General features: G+C 51.0%; 1 protein-coding gene across 4 annotated transcripts in view; it reads left to right on the forward strand.

The window, feature by feature from the left end:
• LHX2 (LIM homeobox 2) overlaps nt 1–18,320 on the forward strand; it is a 31,262-nt gene extending 12,942 nt beyond the window's left edge. For 2 of the 4 annotated variants that reach the window (XM_084798616.1, XM_084798614.1), the window contains exons 2-5: nt 1,139–1,341; nt 2,268–2,695; nt 7,863–8,068; nt 17,422–18,320. In XM_084798616.1, the coding sequence (XP_084654742.1) occupies nt 1,142–1,341; nt 2,268–2,695; nt 7,863–8,068; nt 17,422–17,709 (1,122 nt within the window). In that variant the 5' untranslated portion in view covers nt 1,139–1,141 and the 3' untranslated portion in view covers nt 17,710–18,320. Of the gene's footprint in view, nt 1–1,138; nt 1,342–2,267; nt 2,700–7,862; nt 8,069–17,421 lie in introns of those variants that run through there. The other 2 variants (XM_084798615.1, XM_084798617.1) reach the window with 2 other exon arrangements.
• The last annotated feature ends 906 nt before the right edge of the window (nt 18,321–19,226 follow it).

Genomic DNA, 19,226 nt, shown 5'->3' on the forward strand with positions numbered 1-19,226 from the left:
CTCCGGGTCCACAGTCCTGACTCTGCACCACTCAGCAGCTGGCGCTGCCGCTACCGCCGGCGCCTCGGGGAAAAGGGAGAACCGATGGGAGCCCTGTGGCTGTAGCTGGTTTGAGTTGCTTTCAGTCTCCTAGCAGTCGGGCTCTCTCCCTAGCTCAGTTTCAGGACCCTGTGATTTCTGGGCCAGCGCTTTTCGTTGACTGTGACCCGTGCTCCTGACTGGCCAGATTCGGCCAGGCAATGGTTCGGAGTTCAGGCTCCGGCCTGGCTTCTGCGGAAGGAGGACTCCATTAGGTTCTCTGTACCTGGCTCCGCCGTCCCGGGCCCCAAATAGCCTCCCCCGGGGCCAGACTAGCAGACGCTGCCTAAGCAGAGGCTGCAGAGTGACCTTTAGAGACCAAGGAGGTGGGAAGCCTAGCCCGAGCTTCTCCTTTCTAGAGCGAGAGCATAGCTCAATGATTGCCAGTTTCCCCTGAACCCTTCTTTCTGGATAAACCTCCGCTCCTCTGTTTGCTTAGGGGAAAAAAAAATCGGATTGGGCCTGTCTTGCACCCTCTTGGAAGGTCGCCCTATATCCCACTTAATCTTCTCTCAAGATTCAACCAGGGACCCAGCTGATGTGGCAGAGGAGCCAGAAGTTGCTGGACCTGCCCTGAGCTGAACCTTTGGTCTAAGGATCAAGAGACTACTGAGGCTTGGGGCCAGGAACTCTGCTGCTTCTCTGAAGAGGAGTGTGTGTGGAGCGAGACTTTTAATACTCGCCTTACTTTACCCCTTAGCTCTTTCCTGCGGCCCAGCACTTTTAATAAACAGTTTGTGGAATTCCCTTAGAGAGCTTAGGGGAAGAGCCCCCCCCCCTCTGTCCCAAGAGTGGGAGAGTAGGAATAGGGAGACCCAAAGCCTGAGAACAACTTAGAACTGGAAACCGGGGCTGCGACTTGGCTCATTGCTTGCCTGGAGTTGAGCTGTGTAGCTTGGGCCTGTTAGATGGGGAAAATGGGCTGCCCTGCCAGACCATCCTCCAGGCAAATTTTAAGGCTAGCCAGGGCCAGAGACGGAGCTCAGGGCCGGTTTTCTTGCTGGGAGCACAGCTGTAGGCTGTCTCTTAACAGCGTTCTTCCGTCTTCTTTCTTTTGTAGACCATGCCGTCCATCAGCAGTGACCGAGCTGCGTTGTGTGCTGGCTGTGGGGGCAAGATCTCTGACCGCTACTACCTGCTGGCCGTAGACAAGCAGTGGCACATGCGCTGCCTCAAGTGCTGTGAATGCAAGCTCAACCTGGAGTCCGAACTCACCTGCTTCAGCAAGGACGGCAGCATCTACTGCAAAGAAGACTACTACAGGTAGATCCCACCCAGACCCCCCCTCCCCACTGAACTTCGAGGGACCCGCACCTTCCTCCTCCTTTGCTTTCACTCCCAGTAGAGGTTTCTGTAAAGTAGACCTTTCTCCAAGCCAGCACTCACCAAAAACTTGGTGACAATTTTTCTAAATTAGCAATTTGGGGCACTCTTGGAAACAATCACGAAGTGTAGGAACAGAAAAGCTGATTTTACCCCCCTCCTCTGAGTTTAGGGTACGTAAAAACTCAGCTTGGGTGTGTGGGGGGGAGTTCTTCACTCTCCTACCCCCTTTGAACTTTCTTGACTCAACCAGAAGGGATAGAAATAGACACTCCAAACCTCTGGCAGCTTGTTTGATGTCTGATGTGAAACCAAGTTGGAGGGGGAGCTAGGATAGCCCAGCAGTTCTGGGTCCTTGGGGGCTGGGGGTGGTAGTAAAAGTTGGCCAGGGTTAAAGAGTAAGAGCCAAGGTCCTCTTTCTCTTCCCCAGTTTAGGGTTAGGGCCTATTTATGGATCCTCTCTGTGTGTCTCTGTCTCTATTTCTCTCTTTCCCCATCTCTGTTTCTTCCAAATTACAGCGGTGTGTAGGATTCCCAGGTGCTGGTCTGGAGGGCAGGGGCAAAGGTTGAGGAAGGGGTAAGTGAGGGAGTTTCTCCCCATTGTAAGTAAAGTCTTTCCTAAGACTTGCTCAGATCTGAATAAAGTAGAATCTCTCGTGGGTGTGAAAACGGTGAAGGGAAATATTTCAGATAGGGCCAGGCCTGGCTTGAAATCTAGTTCCCTCTCTACAAATCTTCTCAGCCAAGTTCAGGCGGTCCATCTTGAGGAGGGGATATTCCCCACACCCCACACCCCCAACAGCAATACCTGGAGGAGGAGTATAGGGATACGGTGGGGGGGAGTACCCAACCATTTGTCCCCACAGCCCCTCCCTCCATGGTCCCTACAGGAGGTTCTCTGTGCAGCGCTGTGCCCGCTGCCACCTGGGCATCTCGGCCTCAGAGATGGTGATGCGCGCTCGGGACTTAGTATATCACCTCAACTGCTTCACGTGCACCACGTGTAACAAGATGCTAACGACTGGTGACCACTTCGGCATGAAGGACAGCCTGGTCTATTGCCGCTTGCACTTCGAGGCACTGCTGCAGGGCGAATACCCGGCACACTTTAACCATGCCGACGTGGCGGCGGCGGCCGCGGCAGCCGCAGCGGCTAAGAGTGCAGGATTGGGCTCAGCCGGGGCTAACCCGCTGGGTCTTCCCTACTACAACGGCGTGGGCACTGTGCAGAAGGGGAGGCCAAGAAAGCGCAAGAGTCCGGGACCAGGGGCGGATCTGGCAGCCTACAACGCCGGTGAGTGCAAGACCGTCTGAAGCCTTGGCCCCGCGCGTTGTGCTTGGTGTACAGTAGGCACTCTGGCCCCGGGCTTTCCAGGCCCTACGCACTAGGGTGTCTGATTGAAAGGACTTCAGTCCTCTAGCTTCCAGTCGATGCTCTTTCGCTTGATGCATTAGTTCATTGGCGATCCAGGTGCAGGACCTTGTCATATAGAAATTTTTTTTTTGAGACACCTTTGGTTTGCCTCACCCGCTTTGCTGTACTGAAAGTGCGGGGAAAGAGAGCAAGGCAGCGGCGCCGACACCAAGCAGGCTGAGTGGCTGAGGGCAGGGAGATAGCTCTAGGCGGCAAGGGTCCCAAGAGAAAATGCTAGTCGTGGCCGTGGCCGAGAACACCGTTGGGTTTGGCTTGCAGGCTGGTTATATGGAATGTCCCTAGGGCGGCAGGCTTGGAGCTGTTACTAGCAAGGGCTATGGGTCCTTCTGTCCAGCCGGATCCTCCGACACCCCGCACCATCAGGTCTCCTAGGCGTTCCTTCCCCTCCTAGCAAGCAGCTCTCAGCAAAGAGACTGAGGCAGGAGAGTCCTCACAGGGGGGTGTGGGGGTCTCGATTCGTATTTCTTTGAAGTTTGGGCCTTTCCAGAGAGGGTCTTTTGCACTCCAGCACCATCCCGGCTCTGGACAGTTGCGGAGGTTCTGAGGCCCAACAACATCTGCAGGCCAAGGAAAGCTTTAGGACATGCAGTTATTTTCCCTCTCAAGTTTGTAGCAACAAATCCGATGTTCAGATTTTTTTCTTTTTCCTTTTCCTCTTAGTCGAAATCATAAGATTGTGTGTGTGCGTGTGCGTGTGTGCCCACGCGCAAAACCAAAACAAACCCAGGGCTGTTGATCGGCTGTGGTAGTGAAGGAAAAAGCCAGGGTTGTTAGGATTTTAAATAGTCTGAACTGCTTAGGGAAGGAAATAGGGGCAAGTGGAGAGGGTCCTTTTTTTTCGCTCCAACGAAATTGCTGGATAGAGGATCCTGAGATCGATTAGGGAGGGGGGAAATGCAACCCCGGGTTGCATAAAAGGAAAAGTGGTGGTTGGCTCGGCGATTTAAAATTTGTCGAAAGTACTATAGATACCATTCTTTAGAGCTCACACCCTCATCACGCACTAGGCTTAAAATTAAAAGTAGATCCGGTCCAGGCCCGTTTCTCCCTCCTCAAACCGAGTGGCCTCTGCTTATCAGGAGGGTCAGCTTCCCTAAGAATGAGAAGGGCTCTCTACTCCAGAGTATCTTGTGTGTGGGGAGTGGTCTGATGTTTTCTTGGACACACTAGCTTGCCACCTGGTTTGTGATTGTGCAAAAAACAGAGTGAGGGGTTTCAAGATTTATTTTTGCGTTTTGTTGCTCAGCCTTGTCCTTTGCAGAATCAGCGAGAAGATGTGGCCAGTAGCTGAGTTCCGGAGGGGCCCCTCTGCTACCTCATTTTTCTCTTTGCCCCCTCCCCCCTCTTTTATTTCCGTCCCTTCTATTCTTTTCTTTCCGCCTCTGTGTTTCTCAGTTTGTCTGCTTCTCTTGCGCGCGGGTCTCGGCCTTGGCCCGCTTGGACTCCTCAGTCTTGGGAGGAACGGAGGCGGCGCTCGGGCCCACAGGCAGTGGCTGTGCGGCTCACAGTAGCTGTGGGGCTCCCCGGACTAAGTTGGGAAGAAAGGGTGACTCTATTTTGCTTGAGGGGCCCAGCCGGGCTTTCCTAGATCTTCCTGTCGCCCCCTCTCTCGTCTCCCGGCGCTGGCAGGAGAGAAATGGCTGCAGTGTGGGTCGTGGGGCAGCTGGGGTTGGAAAGTGGGATCTGTAGGATGAGGCTGCGGGCTGTGTGTGCAGGCAAGTGCGCGTGGAAGGGGAACTCGTGTTTCTGATAGCGCGGACACCAGTTTGCTTGGTTTAGCGCCCCGTACCCAGGGGCCAGACCTAAGGACACTTTGAAACCCGCGCTCGGGGGAGGGGGCGGGGGGGGGGAACTGTCCTGCGGAGGGAGGTGGAGCTGGACGCTTGGGGCGAAGGGGAACAGGGGGTGGGGGAGCCCCTGGGCCGGGGGCTTATGGAAGGGCGACCCAGGCCTCGGGGTCGTAAGGTCGGAAAGTTCTTCCGGGGCGGGAGCCGTGGCCGCCCTCCTCCCACGGCCCCTCTAGGCTTGGCGCGTTGCCCCCCTCCCTGGCCCCAGAGGCGGGACACAAATCCCCCTGAACCCAGAGCAGGGCTGCTGGTCGGCCTGGGGCTGACGACCGGTGGTGAGACCCTCGAGGGGCCTCGGGCGCGCACTTTAGGGCGCTGTTTGCGCGCCACAGCTACGGGAGTCACGAGCAGACCGGCTACCGACACGGCCTCCCCGTGTGTGTGTGTGTGTGTGTGTGTGTGTGTGTGTGTGTGTGTTTGCGCGCGCGCGTGTCTGTGTGTGTGTGTGTGTGTGTGCCTGGCGGCGTAATTACTGATTTGATTCCAATCCATTATTTAGACAATTGAACCTACAGTCTCGTCTTTAGTAAAATGAGGCGAAGTCAGATTTGATTACAGGTTCAGTCCCAGCGACAAGAGCTCGAAACCCGATGGGTTAATAACAGATCACGAGTAAATTATTCATGATTTTACGAGCTCTTTAGCTCCATTGAATCGGCCTAATTGAGAGGAAAAAAAGGGGGGGGGGAAGCCCTGGTCCTCCCCTCCTCTCAGCCCTTGCTCCTCCCCAGACCTGATCTTGGGGAATCCCTACACGGCCCCGGGCTTTAGGGGCGCAAGTGAGGGGGGTCTGGGCACCAGCGCCTCCTCTGCCTTCCGGCTCCTCCAGCTCCTATCCCGGCCTTCACTGCCAGCGGGGCCTTGGCCTGGCCACCTAAGGCTCCCGGGTTCTTCCCTGCTGGCTGCACTTCCTAGCCAATAGCCGTTTGGAAAAGTCTTCTCCATAGGGTCCTCGCCTTCTTGAGCCCCGAGATTAATTCTGTCACGCAGACTCCCCACCACAGACAGATCCCCCTTATTTTTGAGACTCTCCATTCAGTGGTTCCCTACCCCGCCTCTCTGTCTCCCACCACCCCCCTCCCGGTTGCCACAGCTTTCTTGCTCTAGTTCCCCGCTCCTTTCCCTTGGCTCTGTCCATCGTCCCGCCCCCTCCCCCATCCATTCTCCAGCTTTCTACCTCTGTCGTCTCTGCCACCCCCCACCACCTTCCCCCATAGTAGGCCGCTTTCAGGGCACCTCCCTTGGGCCTACAGGGCGCCAGGGTCCCCACGGAGCTCATTAACAGCAGTGAGGCCCAGGTGGGGGCTGGGCAGAGGGATGAGCCTAGCAATTTCCCATGGGGGAGGCCTGCCCCAACCCTGTAGAACTGGGGGCTGGGAGAAACTGGAGGGTCCATTCCCTGTGAGGGTTTAGTGCTGCTGGCTTGCGGGAGTCATATTCTGATCCCCTTTAAATTCTTCACTCTGGTTATTCTAGATGGGATTACTGGTTGGAGGAGGAGGGGGGGGGCATTTGGATGTCCTGATATAGGGTCGACCCTGATTTACAGCTTCAAGCTTCGAAGTAGGGACTCATCGAGGCAATGGTATTTGGGCAAGGAGAGAGGGTCCCGGAGAGAGCTTCCTAGGTAGTGGTGTCAGGATAGCCACTTAATTTTGAATTTTGGGCAAAATGTTGTAAGTATCCTGAGCAGCATATAAATCTTCGATAAAATTTTAGTTTCCTTTGGGCTCATGCACTCTTTGGGACTTGATGATGTTACAAAATTGTCCGTGGTTTATTAGAAATTCAAATCTAACTGGGCATTGTTTACATTTATTTGCTAATTTTGGCACCTTTGTTCCAGGCATGAACTGTGTTGAAAGATACTTTCTCGGTTCTCTAAAGATGGGGTGACTTAGGATGAAATGAGGGATTCTGTATGTCCTCATCAGCTGAGCAGTTACTGACACCCAAAGTTTCTAAGTCCTCCCCAACCAAGAACCCTTCCCAGGCCCCAGTAAAGTCCCATGGGATAGGGCAGGCTCCCGAAAGAGTCAGGCTTTATCTCCCCCCCCCACCCCCCCACCCCCGCCCTCTTGGAGGTGGTGCAGCAGGAAAAAGGGAGAAGGGGCTCAGCCTTTACCAGTGTGTGAGAGCAGCTTCCTTTCCTTGGTGTTAGTTTCTTCATCTCTAAAATGGGGGCAGTAGTGATGGGAGAGTGACACATAAAAAGCCAGAGCCTAAGGCAGGCATCTAATGGGTGGTGCCGGCTTCCTCCAGCCTCTTTCCCTCGCAGTGTGTGCCTACTGCTCTCTTCCTGAGATGGCCAGGCGTCTCACAACTTCCCTGAACCCCGTCATCTGCTTCTTCTGCAAACGTGGGGAGCAGTTTACGGACAGTGCTGAAGATTAAATTGAAAAAAAAAAAAAAAGCAACTCCCAGCCTGGTGCTGGGGGCCCTGGAGCCTACTCAGTCCTTCAGGGAGGGAGAGTTGATGAAAGGGGACTGAAATCTAAGCTGTCAGCCAGCAACTTCTGGGTGGGAGAGAAAGCGCCATTCACTGCAAGGGGAGATGGAGATTGCAGGATTTGGGCGACTGCTTGGGAAACAAAAGAGTGCAGGCCCATGGATGACAGGTCCACACGGGTGTCAGAGCCTGGCTTGTGCCCTTCCCTTTGTGTCTCAACATCTGTAGAAAGAGTTGCTTTAACTGTCCAGCCGCTGTCTGCTTGCAAAGAAAGCCTTTTAAGGGTTGGCAAGCTGGCTCAGTGGGTCAGGGGACTTGCTGCCAAGTCTGAGGACCCGAGTTCAATACCCAGAACCCCTCTCCCCACCCACCCACAAAATAAATACACGTAAAAGAGGAAAGAGAAAGCCTTTTAGTGCCGCATCTGAATCCAAAAAGCCATCAGCAAGTCTTGGCTGCTGCTATTCCCATTATTCTTGCAACATGATGGCTTCTGGGTGTTTTGTTTTTCCAAGAACTAGGGTTGGCTCCACTGTTTCCTAGGTAGGTCACTTTTTTTTTCAAAGAGCTTCATTTTCTCCATATCTAAAATAGGGATATTATCCCCATTTCACCATTGTGTGCAAACACAACCAGGTTCCCAGACTAGATGTGTTTGTCAGTGGGCGGTGAGGGTGTGGACTAGGCAGAGTCAGGAAATTCACCTGCTGCTTCTGCGTCCCTTTCCTAGCGCTGAGCTGTAACGAGAACGACGCGGAGCACCTGGATCGCGACCAGCCCTACCCCAGCAGCCAAAAGACAAAGCGCATGCGCACCTCCTTCAAGCACCACCAGCTTCGGACAATGAAGTCTTATTTTGCCATTAACCACAATCCCGACGCCAAGGACTTGAAGCAGCTCGCGCAAAAGACCGGCCTCACCAAGAGAGTCCTCCAGGTTAGCTGGGCCGGGGTGGGGGTACCTGCAGCTGCCAGGGCCGGAGGCAGAACTGCGCGCATGGATTAGAACTTTGGAAGAATCTTCTGCCAGAGTGCTTTTCGCCTTCTTTCTTCTACCTTTGTAGGTTGTCTTAGAATGTCAACCCTTTTGTCTGCCGCCACATATTCCCTATTTTCATCCTCATCTTTTCTCTTATGTGTGGTCCTCTGTCTTCATACTTGACTCCCCCCCCCCAACCCCCGTGGTAAACCATTATTAATTGCCATCAGTGACTCAAGTGACTCTCCAACTTGCTCATGTTTTAAGAATTTCAAGTATTTCGGATGAATCCAGAGCCCTCTTGCTTTGCCCCCTAGCCAAGGTACTTTTTAGTGCCTCAAGTTGTTCCTCTCGGTCCTTTTGCCTGCAGGCCATTCTGTTCTTTATTGGATTTTCTTCTGGCAGCTCTAAATTATCTCCTTGGTTGTTGTTTGTCACCCAGACTTTCCAGGAAATAGGGTTTGGTGATGGGGGGTGTGCCTGCAGATCTGCTGGCTCCGGTGGGCTGCCCAGTGGCATCCACCTTCTAGTATGGAGGGAAGTGGCTGAGTGCTTGTGGGACCGAATGGAATCAGGCCTTATGTGTGAGGGCACTTTCTTGATAGACAAGATCTGGAAATTTTGTGGGATTCCCACGCCTCCAAAGATGTTGAAAACTCTAGTCTGGAACCCAAACTTGTGGTACCATGTGGGGACAACAAATTTCAAATTTTCTGCCTTTCTGATACTCATTCCCAGTTCTAGACAAACCTCTTAAGCCTCTTGAGCCTCAGTTTATTTTGTGTGAAATGTACACAAGAATGTTCCACCTGGGGGCTGGAGAGATGGCTCAGAGGCTAAGAGTACTGTTCTTTCAGAGGTCCTGAGTTCAATTCCCAGCAACCACATGGTGGCTCACAACCATCTATAATGTGATCTAATGCAAAGCACTGTATACATAATAATAAATAAATAAATAAAAACCAACAAAAAGAATGGCTCACCTGTGGGAGCTGCTACTGAGGTGACATAGGTGACAATGGAATTAACTGATGCTTTGTGCTCAGTGGATGTTAGTTTAAAAATAACACTATGTTAGTTCGATATGTGATTAACTTCTTCGAACAGCCCTGGTTCTTAGACCTCAGTTTCCCCATCATACAGGCAAAATGCCCCCCCTCACAGCCCCAGAAGTTTAACCAAAACCCAAAACAAAACTGTGAGAGACTATGTAACCTGACTGTGGTGTCACAGTGAGGTGAGGACAGGCTCTGAAAGCTGAGAGATTGACACTGAGGAAGTGACAAATCAGAAGGGTCACACAACCTCAAAAGGAAGTTTCAATGACTGTCAGAAAACAATGAAAGGACACTTTATGGGGTGTCAGTGGTAGTGGTGGTGGGCTGTAACTGTGACTCAGGCACAAGCATGAATCAGAGGTCAGAGATTTACAGGTCATGATGGAACTTATCAGATGGGCACCCTGGAAGCCTCTGGGCACCCCTTCAGTGCTGGGTTCCGGGGATTAGGTGCCATAGTAAGGGAGGTGAGGAAGATCCAATCACTGTTTGGTCTGTGCTAGGTAGCCTTTGGTTCCCCTGGCTTGGACTTTGGGGGAATGCACTGCTGTGATTGGGGTTCAAGTTCCTCTGGTCATTTCCTCCGGTCTGGGACTAGGTCCAGGACACCTCTTGCTGTTCCTGTACCCCTACCCTCTCACTCTCTGTGCTCCCTCCTTTAGTTTGGAGCCAGCCTGTACTGAGGACATAAGATTTTTTCTCTGGTTAGTGATTTCACTCTATTTCCAGATGCTGGGAAGTCGGGGACGGGGGTTGGGGGGTGGGGTGGGGGGAGATGGCAGGGAGGTGGGATCTGGAGTTCAGAAAAACCTAGCCTCAGAACATCCCCCTGGTTTATTTTTTTTTCTGCTGTGTGTCTTGGACAAATCAGTTACCTTCTCTGAGCCATAGCTTTCTCATTTGTAAAAAGGCCACCAACTAGGGCACATCTCTCTTCCAGCTGTCTAGATTAAACCATCACAGTTTAGCCTTAATACAGAGGAGTCTAAGCCTGACTTTTCAGGGGCGAGAAGGTAGGTTCCTTGGCTTAGGAACACATGGGATTTCCAGCTTAGCTATCCCTTATTTTTTTCATCTGGCTGAATATCCTTGGTACCAGGCTCTGGGCACTTAGATCGATGATCTGGTCCTGGCCCCAAAGAAATTCATCTGTTGGAGAGAGAGAGGCAGTCAGTTTCCTCTTGGTGTAATTAGTTGGGGTAGCTGTGGGACGAGCCAGGCACTCCATGTTGAGCGATAGGATATCCCTCCCCACAGTGCAGACGAGCCTATGGAGGCCCAGATGACTTCTATCTGCCCAAAGCCACACTTTGCTGGTAACTGTCCAGCCAATGGGCCCAGCACCCTCTCCTCTGAGACAAGCCAGGCTGGATTTCTCAGGGTTTGAGAGCATCACTTGGGGCCCATAGCTTAGGGTAACGTCTCTCTTCCTTCCAGACCTCTCTCTAGCTCCTGCACAAATCCTTTCTGTTCTCTAAGCCTAATTGGTTGCGCCAGCGAAGCATCTTTTCAGCCGTGCATCTACCTCATCTTAATCTTCTCCTGCCTGTTTTACAGTTAAAAAGATTTGTTTTTATTTTTGCTTTTGTTTTCTGAGACCGAGTTCCTCTGACTGGTTGCCCTGGCCGTTCTGGAACTCGCTCTGTAGGCTAGGCTGGTTTCAGAGACCCATCTGCCTCTGCCTCCTGGGATTAAAGGTATGGACCACCATCTGGCAGTTGAGAAGGTTTTAAGACTTAGCAAAACAGGAGTGGTTTGCTGTGGGTTACAGGCACAGGCAGGATGGGACTTGCTCCTCATTGCCCTGACCGTCAGTGGCACATCTTGAGGACATGGGCTAGGAGTGATTTAGTGTGAGACAACTGGTAATGTGACTTCGGGAGATGATGGACTGGTTGGCGTTGTCCCCTCTCCCCCAAGTTACCTGCCCCGGGGTTTTGGTGCATTAATTCCTTCTTTCTGACCCTGATATCCTGCCTGTGAGATTTGAAGAATAACTCACATCTGGGGGAAATGTGCCAGCTCAATGCCTGCTTGCACACAGTAGGTATGTACTAAGCAGTTTCTCAAAAGGGCAAGGCTAGCCCATGCCTGTAATCTCAGCACTTGGGAGGCTGAGTCAGAAAGAGCTGAAGTTTAAGGCCAGACTAGGATACATAATAAGAAACTGGCCCGGGGAAGCAGTTTAGTGCCTAATTACACGTATACCACCCTGGGTAAATCCCCAGCACCACAGACAAACAAAAACCATGTTACAGAATAAAATCAGAAAAAAAAAATGAGTCCAGAATCAGTTCAGCAGTGAGCCCACGCCAGCTTAGCGGTGATACAAGATTCTTTGGTGTTCTTTATAGCTTCTTTCCCCATGGCCATGGTTCCCCTCAGCCAGCCCCTCAGAAGCTTTTCATGACAAAGGGGATTGAAGTTGAGTTGTGTTCCCAGAGATGGGCAGTGCAGGATGTGTGTGAAGAAAGGCAGTGTCGTCGGTCCTAGGCTCTATTGAATACATACAGTGTGAGGCTCACCAACATGTTTGGCCAGTGTGGCATCCTTGTTGGAATCTGGAGGCCACTACAGTGAGATCCTAGCTCAGCTCTCCCACTCCCACTCTGAATGATCCTAGGTATTGTAACCATGCCGAGGCCATGGAGGCTTGTGTTAGGAAGGAGGTAGGGCTGTGGCACAGTTGGTAGAGTGCTGACATAGCATACCGGGAGCCCTGGGTGTGATTCCCCTGCATTGCATAAGCCGCGTGTGGTAGAGCATATCTATAACTCTAGCACTAGATACAGACAGGAGAGTCGATTCAAGTGAGTTCAAATCTAGCCTCAACTTCGTGAGACCCTGTCTCAAATCATGGTAACAACAGTGACACTAGTACTTATCTCACTGGATATTGCAAGGAGGAAACAAAATGACACAATTGGCAAAGTTTATATCAGAGGCTCCGTGCATGCATGTTAATGTCACATAGCAGGGTTCAATCTGCACGTGTCTTTTGTAGGGATTTCAGCTTTTTAGTTTTTTTTTCTTTGTTATTTTGTAGTTGGGGAAACTGAGGTTCGGCCAGCCTTTGGTTTACGGTTAGTAAATAAGCCAGGAGTGAAGCCCATGTGGGCTTGAGCCCAGGGATCTTTCAAGTGCCACAAGGATTGTGACTTGGACCAAGCTGCAGAATGCAGAGCGGGAGGGTTCTGGAAATTGGTAGCAAAGCTTTCATCACATCAAGAATTCCATTTGTCACCGACAGCACATGGCAGCCAGAACACTCATGTTCCAAGATTGAGGAGAGTGACCAGCAGGAGTCACAGTGCCCTCCTCGACAGAGGTTTGTTGTGACATGCCTTGCCGGTATGTGTGGACTTCCTAAGCACACCCAGGCCTCTTGTTCTTCTCGGATATACAGATGCCCCGAGGGGCGGCCAGCTGATTGATCTTGGGTGGGTAAAGTCTCTGGGGATTCTTGGTGTGACTTTAGAAGGACATTTTAAATACCAATGGCTCAAAACCACTTCCCCATCACTAGTTAGTTCTCATCAACCTGGTAGAGAATTCAGAGGGGGTGCAGTAAACATGTGCAGTGGGAATCTGAGCTGCTGCAGAAAGTAGTGAAAGCTTCCATAAGGGGAATGTGAGGGAATTCATCTCCTTGAGCCACCGGTTCCCACTTATAAGATGGTCGTTGTCCTGTCTGGCATTTAGACACCTTCAGTATGGACATAGACACACTGGGTGGGAATTTCACAGACGACTTGCCTTGAATCTTTTTCCTGTTTCTTACAGTCACAGGGACCCAAGCCAGGACCTTACACATGCTAGGCAAAGGGCTTTACCACTGAGCTGGGAAAGAGGGAACATTATCCCAGAGCGGAGGAGAACCTCCTCAACACCTCACAGCAATTCCGTGATAGACCCAGGGCTACAACTAAGCTCTTGAGTCCTACCCAGTGCTCATCACCATTTTCAGTTCTTGGAAGAAACCTTTCTTTTTCAAGATTTATTTTTATGTGTGTTGATACTTTGCCTGCATGTGTGTCTGTGCAAGGGTGTCAGATCCTCTGGAACTGGAGTTACAGTTGTGAGCTACCATGTGGGTGCTGGGAGGGCCCCCTGGTCCTCGAGGGGGGAAAGCAGACAGTGTTCCTTATCACTGAGACATCTCTCCAGCCCCTGAGGAAAACGTTTGTTGTTGTTGTTGTTGTTGTTGTTGTTGTTGTTTTTTAAGACTGCAAAATAATAGGATCACCATTCAGGCCCATAAGACAGATAAGGAAGAAATGCCACTGTGAAATGGCAGGCTCAGTGATTCATAATTTTGAGAGGCTAAGTGGTCAGGGGCGAGTATGGATCATAAAGGATCCACTTGTCTGTTCTGCCTCTTTCTGTCTCGGGCACTAATATTCAAGCTGACCTCACAGGATTACTATCAGGACCGTGAGCTAACATGGACAAAACGCTTAGAGCTTTGCTCAGATGGTGCCTGGCTTTCACTGTGGAGCAACAACAACCACCATTTAATATCTTCTTCATGAATTGTAACACCAGAAGCCGTAGTTGAGCTGTTATTTGTTTCCAAAGCAGATTTTTGTTGTTGTCGTTTTCTGAGACATGATCTAGTTTCAGGTTGGCCTTGAACATGATCCGTAGCCTCAGATGACCTTGAAGTCCTGGTTCTTCTCCACCTATAGGCATATGATACCCCATCGGGCTATGCTGTGCTGGGGCTCAAGTCCCGGATTTAAGGCATGCAGGTCAAGTACTCCATAGACTGAGCTAGATCTCCAGAGTTTGGGGGAGGGGTGTCCATTTTTCATTCTGTGCATCAGGCTGGCTCGGCAATCTTCTTTCCTCAGCTTTCTGCGTGCGAGGAGGCTGTGATTTTTTTTTTCATGCCCTCTCTTTTGTTGCAGCATTTCCCCCAGGGCTTGCTCGAGCTGCTGTGTCATGCTTCCACAGCCTATCTGACTGTGCTAAGACATGTCACAGTGAGCATCTTTGGGCATGAGGTGTCACCTTTGGGATGGCTTCTTCAGTGTTCCAGGAGATTTATTGGGGGTTCCAATGGGTCTCGTTTTGTCCACCAGCCTGTCCTGGAACTCATGATCTTGCAGTCGGCTTGCTTTTGCCTCACAGTGCTGGGGTTACAGTCATGGGCCATCATGCCCATCTCTTCCAGCCTTCTTGGTGAAAGCTATCTAGGGAAAGAGGTTAGCGAGCAAAACCTCGCTCCTTAGACAGCTAGAGCCTATACAAGGGCCACACAATGATGGTGTCTTCACTCTCCTGGGATTTGTCAGGAGCCATTCTGTGCCAGGCTGCGGTGCTTACTCTTACAAGGCCTGGTATTAGTTGTGTCCTGATGGGTCTATGCCTGCACTTGTCCTTGCTGTCCCCAAAATAACTGCCGAGCTGCTGTGTAGAGTGGCGCTTGCGCCAGCTGACCACCTCTGGTTTCAGGAGGATGGGTAGGTGGAGCAGGTCAGTTGTGTGCTACTCACAGCTGCCCTGGGACCCCCCCCCAGCTCATCGGAACCCCAAGAAGCCACAGAGATGGGCTGTGCTCCAGCCCATCTTTTTTGTACATGTGGGAAACTGAGGCAGGCCCAGAGGAAAGGGCCTAGCTGTAGTTCCCTTGGCTGGTCGGTGGCAGAGCCAGGCCTAGAAGATACGTTCAGTGATTTTCTACTGCCCAAGTTGCTTCATTTGTTCATTCGTCCCTTCATTCACTCATTTACTTGCTGACCTACTCAGGGTTGTATGGTAAGGAGAGTGTAGACATTTTTACGGCCAACAGTCCTGTTTCCCATCGGCTTAGCCTCTGTGTGATCATGGGTAACTTTTAAATCTATAAAGTGGGGCTAATAATAGAAACCACATGCCTGGCTCGTTGCAGGCTCTAACCAGGGATGGTACAGGGTGGCAAGGTGCCTGACACAACACAGGTCACGCATTAGCATCACCATTTCTCATGCGAGCCCCAGCAGCGGCACTATGCATATTACCAGCATTTAATCTTGATTTTCCCTGTCATATCCCCGGGGCTGGACAGGGTCCCTGCCCCCAGCGCTCTTCTGGGAGGGGACTTTTTGAAAGAGCCGTGATTGAATTTTGGTGAAGCTTCACACAGAGGGACTGCACAGAATGGCCAGGTTTAGAGTTGACTTTAGATTTCCACTGAGCAGATTCCTAGTGCCTGGGATCCCGTAAAGCCGAGAACGCAGCTGTGAAGATGGTGTCATTGTTTATACACGAGCTGTTGGGGCAACGCCTGGGAAATAGCTAACAGGCGGCAGCCACGGGCCTTCCAGCTTTCCCAAGGTCCTGGAGCCCCTAAGGATGAAGAGCGAATCAACTCCCAGGGCCCAAAAGGCTCCTCCGCTCCAGCTCCTGCCCTCTTACAGGAGCCAGGATGGTGGTGTGGGAGCAGTAAGGCAGCTCTGGCCTTTCTCACTGCCTGACCTTCGTGAGACTGAGGAAGTCAGGTCCTCCTTGGGCCTGTCTCCATCCGTTCCCCAGCTACCCCCTAGGCCAGATGAACACAGGCTCCCCCACTGCAGACTCTAGAGCCAGCGGAGAAGGTCCTGACTATTTTAGATGGGCAGTGCTGAGGGTGGTCTTTGAAGCTCCACACTCACCTTCTAGCCCCCCCCCTCAAAGGATTAATAAGCTTCCTTGCGGCAGAGAGCTGGAGAAATGTGCTTTCTCTTGAGGAGGATCTGTGTTCTAGAGAGCCAGCTTTGTTCCCCACTTCACGGGGAATATCTCTCTCCTTCCTGCCAGACTACGCTGCTAATTGAGCCCAAATTGTGTCAGGACATCTGAGGGGGGGGGGCGCGGCTTGAGGCCACAGGCTTCTTGCAGCTGGGGTGGTCCTGAGGGGAGGGTAAAGTCAGGAGCTAGCCCATCCCACCCCTGTCAGAGACACTGGGAAGACAGGCAGATGCAGACACATCTGGAAATACGCAGCTGGACAGCCTGGAGTCTTCAGAATCCCCAAGGCCCTTTGTTTTATGGGGAGGCGTCTGGCCAGGGGCTCTCTTACGCAGAAGGAAGTGAAGGGGCCCTGTCTTTTGGACTTTTTTTCCTCTGGGAGGAATAACTACCCATTCCTGGATAGTGGCCTGGATTTCCTTCGCATCTTCTTAAGCGCTGCATGGGCTCCTGGGTACCTCAGGGTCTCTGCTGTGGAGAGAGGCCGCGGGGTGGGGGGGGGGCGGGCAGAGGGGGTGGGGATGGGCAGGGGTGAGCTTTGTGTGCATCTTTACTGATATGTATAGGCATGTCCGTGTGTGCATGCTCAAGCATACACATAGCTATGAGTGTGATGTACCCCCGAAAAAGTGAAAGCAACCCTTCAGACTGTCTCTCCGGTATTCTCTGCACTCCAGCTGAGAGCAAAAAGTAGGGCCCTGGCCACTGCCTCCCTGTTATTCATTCATTCCTTATCGATTCATTACATGTTCTTCATGACATTCTGGTATTGACAGACACTGGCCCTGGAACATTTTTTAAAATGGTATTCATAAATACTTGTGGGGCACACTGTCCACCCCCAATCTTTCAATTATACATGGCCCAAATCTGTCTGGTTTTTGCTTTCTGTGACAGACGTGACAAGAGTCATTTATTTATTTAGGTTTTGTTTTGTTTTAAGACAGGGTTTCTCTGTGTAGCCTTGGCTGTCCTGGACTCACTGTTGTAGACCAGGCTGGCCTCGAACTCACAGTGATCCGCCCGCCTCTGCCTCCCCCAGTGCTCGGATCACAGGTGTGTGCCACTGCGCGCCTGCCTGAGAGCCACACATACTTAAACAATTTTGGTGGTTACATTGAAAAAGTCCAAGGAAATAGATAAAACAAATTTTAATATTTATTGTTTAATCCATGTCCAAAATATATGTATATCAATATAAAAATCGATAATATTTCCCCTTCTTTCCTTTTTCTTGCTAAATCTGTAAGTCTCGTACTTGCTACATTAGCCACATTTGGATAGTGGCATTTCAAAGGTCTCAGTCTCAGTACCATTGCAAGGGGCTAAGAAGTGTCCTGGCAGGAAGAGTGACCCAGTCATAGCCACAAGAGAAAAGAAAATTTTATTTTATTTTTGCAAAGAGAAAATGTGGCATGGCCGTTCTAGACCTCCCGCTGGGCCACAATTGGGTTGAGCTGAGTTGAGCGGCCAGGAGCTGCTGCTATTCCCAGCCCCTTCCTGCCCCTCCCCTAACCAGTCCTCCCCTGTTGTCCCACACAGGTCTGGTTTCAGAATGCGCGGGCCAAGTTCAGGCGCAACCTTTTACGGCAGGAAAACACGGGCGTGGACAAGACGTCGGATGCCGCACTACAGACAGGGACACCGTCGGGCCCTGCCTCGGAGCTGTCCAACGCCTCGCTCAGCCCCTCCAGCACTCCTACAACCCTCACAGACTTGACTAGCCCCACCCTGCCGACTGTGACGTCAGTCTTAACTTCTGTGCCTGGCAACCTGGAAGGCCACGAGCCCCACAGCCCTTCACAAACGACTCTTACCAACCTTTTCTAATGACTCGCCACCCCCTTCTCCCCAAGCCCCCACGATTTCTTTAAAAAAGAAATTATCTTTAGTTGAATTCCAAGTGTATTTTAAAAATAGAGGTTTGAGCAACTAACTAACCACGTTTTAGGATCTCGCCTGGAAACAGAGGGAAAAAAAGAATTGTGCGTCGGGCTAACGCAGCGGTGTGTGCTAAGGAATTACTTGGGAGATATATCTGCAACACAACATTTGTGTCCCTGTACAGTTTTGTGGACTGAGCGAGGAAAACAACAAATAATTTAAGTTGGCTGAGAGCTTCCGTATTTTCAAAGACTGCCACGTGCCTTAGGAATACTGTTTTATCTTCATACTTTGGATGAGTTGTTGGTTTTTTCTCCTCTCCCTCTTTTTCTCTCTGTATATTTATGACCAGAGCAAAATGTAAAAAAGAAAAAAACCAACAAAAAAAGTTTGTTACTTTGAATAGTCCTAAAAAGAAAAAGGAAAAAAAAATAAGGGAAAAAAAATCAAATCCCCTCCAACGGTCGCTTTCTTGTTTTAGAATTTTAAGGTGGAAGTCTGTTCGGATATCAGAATTTGTAAAACCTAACCAGTAATAAAATCACTTATCGAAAAGACTTGGTGCTGGTACTGTTCAGTGAATGAGAACAGAGCATTTTCTGAGCCCTAGGGACCAATTCCAGGGTGTTCGCCTACCCGCCAAATGCTCTTGGGGTCTTTTCTCTGTGACAGGATTGTGGCTAGCAATCCAAAGACCTCCAGGTCTTGCACTTAAAACGTTGACAGCAGAGAGAGGCAAGCTATCATGCTGACAGTGGTGTGTGTGTGTGTGTGTGTGTGTGTGTGTGTGTGTGTGTGTGTGTGAGTGCACGTATGTGTGTGTGGTCGGTTAAGTGCCTTTTGTTCATCATTGCACACATCCCTTTATTTGTTCTCCTGTCTGATGCCCATGTTCTGTAGTTGGAGGTCAGAGGTGCTCACACCCATCTCTTCTGCCCCTGGCAGGACTGAGGGTGCACTGTGCACTGTGAGCGGCCTCTTGAAAATGTGCAGCTTTTCCTTGGGAGAAGTCTATGCCGTCACTCAAGAGCAACCTAAGCCCCAGTCTTCCTATTATCTGTCTCTGTCTCCCTTTCTGTTTTGATCTCTGTGTCTCTTGTCTCTCTGTCTCTCTCACACACATACAGAGAGACAGAGACAGAGAGACACACAGAGATAGAGAGAGACAGAGACACAGAGAGAGATTTTTTTTTTAAATTTCCCCCATGAGATGGGACTGGAGAGATGGCTTATTGGTCAAAAGCACTTGCTGTCCTTACAGAGGACCTGAGTTCAGTTCCCAGCACCCACATCAGGCAGCTTACAAATACCTGCAACTCCAGCTCCAGGGAATCCAATGTTTCTGGCCTCCCTGTGAACCTGCACGCATATGAACATTTACACACACACACACACACACACACACACACACACACACACCATCCATAACTCCAATTCCAGAGAATCTGATGGCCCTCTTCTGA

The sequence above is a fragment of the Acomys minous genome (assembly GCF_964271855.1).
Source record: "Acomys minous genome assembly, chromosome: 10".
Taxonomy (NCBI): domain Eukaryota; kingdom Metazoa; phylum Chordata; class Mammalia; order Rodentia; family Muridae; genus Acomys; species Acomys minous.